Source organism: Mytilus trossulus, chromosome 1 (genome assembly GCF_036588685.1).
Source record: "Mytilus trossulus isolate FHL-02 chromosome 1, PNRI_Mtr1.1.1.hap1, whole genome shotgun sequence".
Taxonomy (NCBI): domain Eukaryota; kingdom Metazoa; phylum Mollusca; class Bivalvia; order Mytilida; family Mytilidae; genus Mytilus; species Mytilus trossulus.
In genome coordinates this window covers 72,860,352-72,873,493 of record NC_086373.1, presented here as the reverse complement: position 1 = coordinate 72,873,493, position 13,142 = coordinate 72,860,352, and the positions used below count along the sequence as shown (strand labels likewise).

Below are 13,142 nucleotides of genomic sequence, written 5' to 3'. Positions count from 1 at the left end.
GGTAAAACAAATACACAAACTTCTAAATTGCACTATCTGGTATATACCAATGCATAGCTTTGGACTTCAGAACCATGATACAAAACATGTGCAAATTGTCTTCAAGGCTTCTCGATCTTGAGATTTTAGTTTAGCACAGGAACCTGCAGAATATTGTTGAATTACACCTACTAAGATACTCAGATATTATTGTGTGCGTTTATTAATGCGATTTTGTCATTCAAGACTAAGATGCGATTTTTGTTTTTGCGACATTGAGCTTTGAGTTGACTTACGTTTTTGTTCTTTTTTCAAAGTTTGTGCAATTCCTTCAGTTGGAGTTTGTCTTTTAATTATCTTAATAGTCGATAAAAGAGGGACGAAAGATACTAAAGGGACAGTCAAACTCATAAATCTAAAACAAACTGACAACGCCATGGCTAAAAATGAAAAAGACAATCAGAAAAACAATAGTTCACATGACACAACATAGAAAACTAAAGATTAAACAACACGATATCGTTAAACGACTATCGCGTTATTCGAACATGCTCTTTGGAAACAAAAGCAATGTTGTAAAACACTGACGGTTGACCAAACCTACTTGTATGGCACATGATTTCGACCATCTTAAAAAGGTAAAGTTATCAAATATAGATAAAACAAATCTCAAACATGACTTCAGTGTGGGGATGTAAAAAAAATAGTAAAATCACAAAAATACTGCACTATGAGGAAAATTCAAAACGAAAAGTCCCTAACCAAATTACAAAATCAAAAGACCAAACACACCATACGAATGGATAAAAACTGTCATATTCCTGTCGTCGTTGGTTGTACGAAAAAATAGTAACGCCCATTTAAGAATTAAACGATACAATACGATATGTACCTTGACTTTGACTTAACTTTGGTTATAGACAATTTTGTTAAAAAATGGATATTCTACAATGTAAACCCACAATGACAGAGCTGTGACAACAATCTATAACTGTTTTCAGTTGAAGAGTTTTTTTTTTTTTAATAACTAGAAGGTTTTTATCGGTAAATTGGTCGGTGAATAAAGTGTATTAATTTTCTCTAATTTTTTAGAATCCATCACTTTGTATTTCCGTTCGTCTATTATATGGATGCAAGCCAAATGTTCAGACCATTTTATCGGAATGAATTTTTTAGCTGATTTTTGTATGATAGCTAGTTACAGACCAACTTGGCATGGCGTGTCGTTTAATTTATTTTCACAAACTTACAGAATGATTCTACAGACGATTTCATTTAGAATGCACATTAAATTTAGGTTCATATGTTGTTACAAATGTTACAAAATAAAATGATAAGTATTATAATCCTGGTACCTTTGATAACTATTAACATGACAGCATTTGCGTTTTTTAGAGTAACAAAACGAATTCTACTTGTGTGTTCTGGGATTTTGATAAAGGGTATGTAGAATTTTGAAAATCCATGTTACAACCTCAACAATATTAAAGAGAAGTAATTTTGATTACAGCCCTTCCTCAGAAACTGCTGTTTTAGAGAGGGACAATAAAAGCATCTCTTTTGTAACATATCTTATAAATGACAATTGGTTACATTGAAATTTCGCGAATTTGTAACAGATAAAAGATCCATGTCCAACAAAAGGCGATGAAATATAAAGTCAAATTTGCAATGTTGATATATGCGAAGTTCTTCGTATTTTTGATTAAAAAATAAATGAGTTAAGCTTTATTGATGATTATTTCTACTGATCCATTTTAAAATACAAGATGCAAAACAGAACATCAGATGTGTTCAAAATAGGGAAAAAAATCTTCCTCTCGTATACTTCTTGTTAAATTTTCAGTTTTCTCAATATTAAAAAGAAAAAAAACATTCATAATTTCATTGAAGTCAGTTTTCCAACAAAAATAGTCAATTATTTTGTGTGCACTGAAACAGCATAGCTTTACTAAGACTATAAATCACGTGTACATAAACCAAATTGTATCCAAACTTTCAGAAATGTACTCTTGAACTCTAAATCACCGATAACTGTTCTATATGTAATGGCCTTAACTTTGACATAAAAGCGATGCAAACTACGGCGATAAAAGAAAAGGTTAACAAACGTAGAACTTCAGATTTATAATTAAAAAAAATCATGCACCAAATCATTGAAGAAGTGTGATGAATTGTTTTTTGAATTAATAAATTTGAACGCATGGAAAGTATACTGAAATAAATTAAGATCGTTTCATCACTTCATTTCTTTTAACATGATCATGTTTAGATTGTTTAACCAGGTCAAAATTGGTAAACCTAGGCACTGAAAACCGGAAGTTAACTAGCTGCCAAAGTTTTCAATCAACAATCATCGAATGATTTTTTATTTCTTCTTGTCAATTGTGCGTGATGATTGATTGATTGCTGCTTACTCAATTTACGTCTAGTGGCAAATACGTCATACCTGTTCAGGACGAAACTCTTTCTGAATTCGTTATGAATGTAAACAACAAACGTGTATCGAAGAGGACGTTTTATATTAGATATGTATACATTGGTTAAATAATTTCTTTAAGATTATAATTATTAGTCGCTCGTTTAATGTGACGTTGAATATGATACCTAGTTTAAATTTTTGATCTGTAGTTTCTTATTTTAGAATAAAATGAGAATAGTTGTTTTAAATCTGGATTTTTTTTAAGCATTGATGGGACTTGGTCAACAGACGGGTGTTATGCAGAATACAGAAACACAAGTTACACCTCTTGTCGGTGTGACCATTTCACCAATTTTGCTGTGCTAATGAGTGTTCATGCATTTGTAAGTTTTTCGTAGATCATATAATATGTACAGAAGAAAAATGATGGGTTTTTTTAATTCAGTATAAGAAATGATTAAGTCTGACAAGGAGGCACTACTAAAACAAAGACAGAGACATATTTTTGTGAACTAATTTTAATTCATTCTTTTGTCCTGATTAAAGGAGTAAATTACTTTTTACAGACTATGCATTCCCGTTGTAAGTTGAATTTTGCTTTTTAAATTGCAACATGATATCCTTGAAAATTGATTTTTTTTGTGTTAGCTTGTTTGTCTTTGTTTAAATTTCTTGATATGGCATGATAAGTGTATGGTTCGATAAAAATATATTTTGACATTTCAGTCCAAAGAAGACACTACTGCATTCACTATCATAACATGGCCTGGATTAGTGGCGTCAATTTTATGTTTACTAATCACCATTTTTCTGCACCTTTATTTTTGGAGGTAATTTCTTAAATAATTAATCATTTATCATTTCAGTTTTTCCTAATTAAAACATTACCTTTCATAGTATTGTTATGGATGTAAAAGTGTGATACGTATTAAATAAAAGGACTAAAATAACAACAAATAGAAGATGATGAAAGTAATTATTTGAAATCTTGTAGTAACTATATGGTTGTCATTTATATTTCTTTCATTTATACTTAAAATAGGAATGTGAAATCAGATAAATCCAAGATTCTAATCTGCCTGTGTTCAGTGTTAGTGCTTGCATATATCATCTTGTTAGCTGGCTTAGATCTAACAGAGGATTCAGTGAGTAGCTGGAATCATCAAATTGTACATTTTTATTTTGATTAAATAGTTTTACATAGTCCCTTATCAAATTGCAAAATCAAAATCTCAAACACATTAAACGAATGGATAACAACTGTCCACTGATAATTTCTGACTTGGTACATGCATTTTTTGTATGTAGAAAATGGTGGGTTATAGTTACATAAGTTCCGTTATATTGACAAGGATGTGTACATTACTGGTAAAACTGTCATACATAGGGGTACAGCAGTGAATATTGTGTTATAACCATAATAACTATAAATACAAACAAAAATATTGTGCAACTAGTGGTGTTTATTTCCTTAATATAGTAACACAGCTAGTGTTGTGCAATGTCGATTTCATCATGGAACACTTTTTCCACAATCAAGGATACACCTTATCGCTATTAGCCTACTCGGCCGGCCGACCCGGCCGCTTGACCTTTTGACGCATACAACAATCACTTTTCCATTGTGGCGTCAGATATTTTGGTTTATGACGTCAAAATTTTACGGTAATTTGTGTGATGGCCAGTAATGGCGGAGAGATAGCGATAAGGTGTATTATGTAAGGGATGAAAATAAGTTTGACATTTATGATACGATTAAAAAAGCTATCAATGCATTAATTGAAGTCGCTGTATAGAAACAATATAAGGTCAATGTCATAAAAGTATAAACTGCTTTGTTTCGGCCCAAAATTGGAGAAGGGCTTGTTACAACCTGACATTGACCTAATATCGTATAAAAGAATGCAAAAATTTACCATAGCACAAAAACACAATGACGGGATGTATAAAAGAGGGGCGAAAGATACATGTGTGTACCAGAGGGATAGTCAAACTCATAGATCGAATATAAGCTGACAACGCAATCTTAATCAAAAAGGTCTTGGTTTCTTCTAATTTTGTTTTTAGAAGGAAAAGTAGACTGATTGCTCAACTTTCTGCTTGGTCACTGAAAAATATTAGAACCGTTATGCATTATGCACTGAATATGACTCATAAGTATCAGGAAATGAAAGTCGGGGAGCACCTGAGATGTTCAAGTTTTTTTGTGGGTCTTCTTTGAAAATAAAAAGACCTTGTTGATAAATATCTTATATCAATTTTGCAAATAATGCACGATGGCCTTAAAGTATACAGTCTAAAGATGGCACCGGAGAACACACCTTTGCGTTTATGTCATTGGGTTGAAGATATAATTAGCTGTACATGTACATTATGAAATTAAATAACTGGCGATAGTTTTGACATTATGTTTCAAAAGACAATTTTTGTAATGACACTTTGTTTTCGAAAAATGGCCAAAACAATGAATTTGATTATGGTCCTTTTTCTATCCAATTATTCACATTTGCTTATATTTCAAAATAAATGCAAGTCACTTTTATATTATTAGTTATTAACATTTTATTTTATTTTATTTTAGTCTATGTGTTCAGCGATAGCTATAGTCCTGCATTACTTATTTTTGTGTGCATTGTGTCTGATGGTCGCTGAAGGAATAGACATAGCTATGTCAATCTTAATTGTATTTTCACAAGGAAGATCGAACGCAGGACTGTTGTTATCACTTGGACTAGGTATCAATTTATTACTCGAGAAAAGCATTGACAATAAACAACTTTCAAAAAAAGTTGTAACAATATCTATTTTAAGTCAAATTTAGCCATGAAAGATATAATGTTTAACTTAGTTTTTATTCTTAGGTCGTGACACGTCTCGTCTGTGTATATTTAACTTCGTTTAAACCATTGTATAGAAGATGAAAAAAGAATTGGATAATATATGTCTTGCATATGATTTCAAACTTCATCTTTGTAACATTTTTTCTTTCTTCAAAAAGGCCACCTATTTTAGTTTCTGCTTGGTTTATCTCATAGGTAGTATTTTTGTCGAGCCTGCAACTTTAGTTGCAGAAAGCTCGACATAGGGATAGTGATTCGGCGGTGGCGGCTACGGCGGCGGCGGCGTTAGCAAACTTCTTAAAAGCTTTATATTTTAGAAGGTGGAAGACCTGGATGCTTCATACTTTGTATATAGATGCCTCATGTTACGAAGTTTCCATCAGTCACAGGTCCAATGTCCTTGACCTCATTTTCATGGTTCATTGACCACTTGAAAAAAAGTTCAGATGTTTTGTAAAGTTGAATATTCTCTTATTTTAAGTAATAGGATAATTATATTTGGTATGTGCATACCTTGCAAGGTCCTCATGCCCGTCAGACAGTTTTCACTTGACCTCGACCTCATTTCATGGATCAGTGAACAAGATTAAGTTTTGGTGGTCAAGTCCATGTCTCAGATACTATAAGCAATAGGGCTAGTATATTCGGTGTATGGAATGACTGTAAGGTGTACATGTCCAACTGGCAGGTGTCATCTGACCTTCACCTTATATTCATTGTTCAGTGGTTATAGTTAAGTTTTTGTGTTTTGGTCTGTTTTTTTCATACTTTATGCAATAGGTCTACTATATTTGTTGTATGGAATGCTTGTAAGGTGTACATGTCTATCAGGCAGATGTTATCTGACCTTGACCTCATTTTCATGGTTCAATGGTCAAAGTTAAGTTTTTGAGTTTTGGTCTCTTTATCTAATACTATAAGCCATTGATCAACTATATTTGGTGTATAGAAATATTTTATGATCTATATGTCAGTGGCGCATGTTTTATTTGACCTTGACCTCATTTTCACGGTTCATTGATCAGTGTTAAGTTTTAGTTTTTTGGTCTATTTTTCTTAAACTATAAGTAATAGGTCAACTATAATTGTTGTTTGGAAGCATTGTTAGCTGTATATGTCTGCCTGGTATGGTTCACCTGACCTTGGTCTCAATTTTATGGTTCATTGGTCTTTATTTAGTTATCTTGGTTAATGTTAAGTGTGTGTGACAGTTGTAATAAAGCTTTATACTTAGGACTATCAACATAATATCAATGCTTAGTAAAGAAGGCGAGACATTTCAGCGTGTGCACTCTTGTTAAGAAAAAAGAGTGAATTATAGCATCAGTTAGTGCTCTTAAGAAGATACATACTATAATGTTGTTACAGTCCCTAGACAACGACAATTTGAACACAAGGGTTCAGATTGGTTTCAGAAGGAATAGTGAACCAAATGAAAGGAAACGTGACATATATATCTATATAAGTTTAAGATCCTTTTAAATGTTTAAGAAGGTACTACCAAGGTTTGACACTTCTTTCGTTCACAATTTGTCTCAAAAGTGTAAAATAATATGACCAGAGCTGTTGCTGTGGTTTTATTTCAATACTCTCTTCAGCTATAATGGACTAGTTTTTTATCGTGGGTGATTTGGGCTTATCACAACCTTGAATTTAAAAACTCATGGTATTTGATGACTTTTTTTTGTGTGTATATTTAATCATAAGATATCTGGTGATTGGTTTTACACGTAATTTGCCTACACAAGTTACTTTTTCATTTTCTTTTTCATTTTCAACCATGGCGTTGTCAGTTTGTTTTAGATTTATGAGTTTGACTGTCCCTTTGGTATCTTTCGTCCCTCCTTTACTTCATATTGTCTTTTTCTTTTAAACTTTATAAACTACTTGGCAACATGCGGAATTATTATAAACAACATTTTTTTGAATTGGCAGTAATTTGTGTTGTGTTTTATAGCAGTACAATCTTTAGATCTAAACACACCTTACAGTATTTTCTTTTTCTTTTAGTGTTTCCACTTGTCATTGTCGCGATCTCGATGGCAGCAACCCAGTTCAAAGGATATGGGACCGAACAGTAGTAAGTAAAATACATGATAACATCCCAACACACGGTTTGATTTAAATATACTTGAAATAAAAAGATGACTGCTGAAACAAATAAATGTAATTATAAAATTGGTAAGATCACAAAAATACTAAACTCATTCATAATGTCCCTTCAAAAATAACAAAATCAAAAGCTCAGACACATCAAACAAATGGATAACAACTGTCATATTCCTGACTTAGTACATGCATTTTCTTATGAATAAAATGGTGGATTGAACCTGGATTTATAGCTGGCTAAACCTCTCACTTGTATGACAGTCGCATCAAATTCCATTATTTCGACAACGATGCGTGATCAAAACAAACAGACATAAAGGTTAAAATGTCAAATATACAGCATTCAACATTGTTTTATAATCTTATTGGATCTTTTCCTCAATCCTCAATCTTATGGCCTTATGGCACAACTCTTCTCATTGGTGCATATTACGCCCTATGTGTATCTTCCTCCATGTATTTTCCTCCATGTACTTTAATTTTGTTATTGCTGTTACGATTGAGGTTGCGGATGTTCGGGTAAGTCGAAACGTCCTGTTTTTGAGATAAAGGCCGAAATGATTTCTAACTTCCGTTTATATTCTTCTGTGTTTTCGTGGTCTAGTCTTCCTAGCAGAGTGCATGTGTTGATCTTGCGTATTCCAATTTCCTTTGTAATTTGGTGGTACATTTCTTCTCTATAACTCTCGTAGTTGGGGCACTCTGTGAGGTAGTGCTGTTGTGTTTCCTTAATTCCACAGCTGCATAAGTCGGTGGTGTCTTGCCCTGTGCGTTGTTTATAATAATTAAGGGTTGTGTAGCCAGTTCTAAGTTGTATAAGGATGCTGAAGATTTTTTTGGAAGGAAAGTCAAAGATTGGAGTGTTTTTGACGTTTGGTGTTATATCAAAGAGGTCTCTTCCTGTGTCGCTTAGTTCCCATCGTCTTTGCCACTTCAGCATGACACTCTTGTGTGCACCTTGTTTTATGTCTTGAAGGGTAATAATATTGTTTTTTGGCAAGAGTTGTGTTGCTTCTTCTGCTGCTTGCTTTGCCAATAAGTCCGCTTCATCGTTCCCTTGAATATTTGCATGTCCTGGTGTCCATAGGATGCAAATTTCCATCCCCTTAGTTCTTAGGTCTTCGATGTGTTCTTTGATGTCTCGAATCACATCAATATAGGATTTGGGTGCCCAATTTAGTGTGAGGAGTCCTACTGCACTTTGACTGTCAGAGAAGATCTTAAGTGTGGTGATGGTGTTGTGTAGTCTTTCCAGTATACAAAATTCCAGTACCATTACAATTGCTACAAGCTCTGCTAGTAAGATGGATCCTCTTTGAGCGACAGGTCTGTGTAGTCGTATGGCTGGTCTTGAGTCTTCTGTGTATATGATTGCACCAGCTCCACATGGTCCAGGGTTTCCCATGCATGATCCATCAGTGTATGCAGTTGCTTGGTCATTTGCTGTGTTACCTATTAACTCTGTCATGACTGTTATGCATAATTTCTTTTGTTCTGATGTTCTTGATTTCGAGCTGCCGAGTCTGTTCCAGTATGATGGTGTGGTTTTTGTCCTTGATGTTTCTCCAAGTCTATAGGTAAATTCCGGCTCTATTAAATTGATGTTAATGCCAGTTTCTTTTTCCATTTCAAATGATTGACATAGCGCTTTGCCCATTGGTGTTATATGGATGTCATGGCCTATTTCTTCTTGGTAATTTATTAATTGTTGTTTAATAGGTTCTTTTATGGACTTTGATTGGATTTTTGCAATTTCTCTTATAGCAATCTCTTCGATTCTCAGGTCTATTGGTATAACCCCAGCCTCAATTTCTAAAGCTGCTCTGCCTGATGTTGATGGCATATCAAGGCACAGAGTGAGCGCTTTCCTCTGTAGCCTATCCAGTTTTTGGAGGTCTTTTTGTTCAGCAACCTGCCAAGCTGGGCAGCTATATTCCACCACAGATCTTATGAGACAAAAGTACAATTGTAATAGTTTTTTGGTATTCATCCTACTGATTTGTCTTACTTCTCGTAATATGGTCAGATTTCTGCTTGCTCTTTTTTCCAGGGTTTCTAGGTGTTTTCCAAACGTCATCTTCTCGTCCAATATTACTCCGAGTAACTTTGGGTTTGAGTTATAATTTAGCTCTTTTCCATTTAATTGGATTGTTTTATCCTCTTTACTGATTTTCTTTTTGGTGAACATGCATACTTCTGTCTTTTCAATGCTGATGTTAACTCTCCATTTTCTGGTCTATTCTATTGCTTTTCCGATGTCTTGTGCCATTTCCTCTTTCAGTTCATCTATTTCCTCTGGCTTTCTGGATTGCCACATTGTACCGTCATCTCCAAATTTTGTGTTCTCACCTTTGATGTCTTTCAGAAAATCGTTTATATAGATGTTGAACAGAGTAGGAGCTAGCACAGAGCCCTGTGGTAGTCCTATATTTGTTTCAAATTCAGTTCCTATGAACCCATCAAATATACATTTTGCCATTCTGTTGTTCAGAAAGTTTTTAATCCATTTCCATGTTTTTCCTTGGATTCCTAGTTTATGTAGCTTTACCATTAGTCCTTCTCTCCAGATTGAGTCATATGCTTTTTCCAGGTCAATTAGACATGCCAAAGTAATTTCACCCTTGTTGTATTTCTCTATGACGTTTTGGATAAATCGCAGTAGACAGTTGGAGGTAGAGTGGTTTTTCCTAAAGCCTACATCAGCTTTTCAACTAGCATGGCAAAGCTGCACCTTTTGGAGATCAGGGACTGCTTATAAGCAACACATATGTTGAGATTAATTTTTTTTTAAATTGAAAATTAGTCAGATCGATATCTTTTATACTATATTTCCATTAAGGTATACAAATTATAAGAAATCGACAATGTAAGCCAGCTCGTGTTTATTGTAGCGTTGAATTTGAACGAGTTTTTTATTCGTCAGCTCACAACATCAATGTCTTATATCAGTTAAAACACGTTGACAAAAATCTTCTACTCTGCAACTACTGAGCCAAATTTAAACAAACTTGGCCGAAATCATCATTGGAGTATCTAGTTTAAAAATGTTTCTGGTGACCCGGCCAAATAATCAAGATGGCCGCCATGGCTCAAAATAGAACATAGGGGTAAAGTGTAGATTTTGGCTTATATCTCTGAAACCAAAGCATTTAAATCAAATTTTTAAAAAAAATTGTAGCTTTTGGTTAATATCTTGAATATTATTATAGATATAGATAAACTGTTAACAACAATAATGTTCAGTAAAGTAAGACCTACAAATACGTCAACATGATCAGCATGGTCAATTGATCACTTTAGGAGTTATTGCCCTTTGTAGTAATTTTTTAATATTTTTTATAATTTAGTAATTTTTTACAAAATATTTTCCCCTGTAACTACTGGGCAAAGTTCATTATGGATAGAGATAATTGTAAGCAGCAAGAATGTTCAGTAAATTAAGATCTACAAACACATCACCATCACCAAAACACAATTTTGTCATGGTTTTGAGTCCTAATTATGTAAAAGATTGTTACTGCAGTATCACGTCTATACAAAAATATGATTTGATTGAATTGAGAATATATCCCTTAGAAATGCGAAAGTAGCGAAAAACTAACTGTGTATGTGCTCTCGTAACGTCGTTTCTTCTCGAAGTTCGATGCAATTCATGTCAAAGGTTAACATCTGCAAAATATCTGTTGGGTAACAGAAACGTGGTTGATTTACATACTAGTATAGTGATAAGTTCGTATATTCCCGTAAAATACAAGAATATGGAAATCACCAGAATGAGACATTTCAGACCACATTTCAGTCGCATGTTTCGCATTAATAAAACAAATTGGCAATAAATTTTGAATTTACAGTACCTTTAGCATTCTTATTTGCCAGCACATGATTTTGAAATGAAGCATTACATTGCATATTTAAACAATAATTCACATACATTTTCGAAACAGGCACTGATATAAAGAAAAAACTGAGAACGCTGCTTCATATAATCTTACTTAGTTTCTTGTGTTTCATGTTTATGTTTAATGTAAACTAATTACTACGTTAATCGTTGCAGTTGTTGGTTGTCAGTCTCAAATGGATTGATCTACGCCTTTCTAGTACCTTGCATTATTGCAGTCTTGGTATGTATTTTTGACGCTTTCATAGCTGTTTTTACCTAAACACAGCCTAGAATTAATTGCATTCCCTTGATGATCCTGTGACATTGTTCATAAACAAAGGTTTATACATTAATTTGATGTTGTTAAACAGAAACATTAAGACGCTGAAAACTAAAATGAAGTTGGTACTATCACTTTCAACTTCGTAAATGTTGCTCTGTTGCTAAATAATTCAAAGTTTGGTGACTATATTTAATGCATCTATGCCAAAATACTTGACATAAAGGATACCACTGATAGCTTTTGCTGAAGTTTGCGCCATATTTTGAAAAACCGGTAGCAATTGACAATAAGGGTTGGATGAGCACCCAACTTTACGACAATAGAGATATTTCCACTTACCGTCTCGAGGTTGGTGCGATCTTCTGGGCTTATGATACATAAATTGATTTCCATGCTAGAGGGTTATTATGATTACTATGCAAGTATCACAACAAGGACTACGAGTGGTAAAGTTGAAAAAATGTTTATTGACCCAATCATGAGTTGTACGTCATGTAGTGTAATTTTCTTTGTTATTTATTGCTACTGTCGTTGGGTTGGATTATTTTTACATCAATGTTTATTGTCACTTTGGTATTTTCTTTAATGGTTAATTTGGTGGATTTTTAGTTTTGTTCGTGTCTTTTTTACATGTGAGAAGGAGAATAAATCTGATTCCATAAATGATTGACTATAAAAAAAATATTAAAAAAAAGTTATTTTCGATAAATTATTATTATAATCAGATATTTCTGTTGATATTTAGACGAATATTATAATAAGTATATTAGTACTGAGAAAGATGTTCTCAACAAAAGCAATGATGAATAAAGACACCAAAGAAAAAGTAAGGTAATACTATGTTGTAATAAAAACAAATTGTCAGGTATTTTATTCTTAAAACAAAATTTCCTTTTTAGTCTTCTTATTTGCACAATCGAATTTTGTTATTGCTCCTCCTCCGTTTTGAAATTCTTTCGTCAAATGAATCTATAAACGGGTTTGGTCAATGTGATTTGATTACAAAAAAATTTTTTTTTTTTATCAAAACCGTTCATATTTTAGGTGGAAATCCATCCATGCAAACTATATTACTTTACAAAATTGTCTCAGTGCATTCCAGTTAAGTATTATTCCATATGAATATGTGTTGAATGTTAAATTAAAAGCAGCTATGGATATAATTTTACATTCTGAACATAATGTAAGAAATAATAACATATATATTTTCAACCCTTTTATAATCTCACCAGAGATTGTGGAATAATGTAGGATACGTTTAACTTGGATCAAAGTAATTCAGTTTTAGATACGGTTCGACATGGAATCTTTGCATGATTCAAATGATGTTTCTTTGCATGTTAAAAGGATAGCCAGATTTAAATGATGTTTCTTTACACGTTAAAAGTATAGCCAGATTTAAATGAAATGCTTCAGTATGATACGCATTGACAGCTTCGTTAGTAGAGCAGTCTTATTGTGTGAAACATGAGCTCCTGGTATAGAGAGCAGTGATGTCTTTAGTGAAAATTATTGACATGTTTTCTTACACAAAAAGCTGGATCGCTAGTCTCGTGGTAACGTGTTCACTTTGGTTCAAAAGATCGTGGATTATATCATCGGTCGAGTCAGGCTATAGACTTGAAAATT

The 13,142-nt window shown here is 33.2% G+C and overlaps 1 protein-coding gene across 2 annotated transcripts in view; it reads left to right on the top strand.

Moving 5' to 3' along the window:
• LOC134684397 (uncharacterized) overlaps window positions 1-13,142 on the top strand; it is a 425,720-nt gene that overhangs the window by 408,296 nt on the left and 4,282 nt on the right. Inside the window, exons 16-23 of one of the 2 annotated variants that reach the window (XM_063543683.1) lie at window positions 1,375-1,421; window positions 2,667-2,784; window positions 3,128-3,231; window positions 3,444-3,546; window positions 4,983-5,136; window positions 7,252-7,321; window positions 11,405-11,471; window positions 12,259-12,344. In XM_063543683.1, coding sequence (XP_063399753.1) covers window positions 1,375-1,421; window positions 2,667-2,784; window positions 3,128-3,231; window positions 3,444-3,546; window positions 4,983-5,136; window positions 7,252-7,321; window positions 11,405-11,471; window positions 12,259-12,344 — 749 coding nt within the window. The remainder of the gene's footprint in view (window positions 1-1,374; window positions 1,422-2,666; window positions 2,785-3,127; window positions 3,232-3,443; window positions 3,547-4,982; window positions 5,137-7,251; window positions 7,322-11,404; window positions 11,472-12,258; window positions 12,345-13,142) is intronic. The other variant, XR_010101237.1, reaches the window with a different exon arrangement.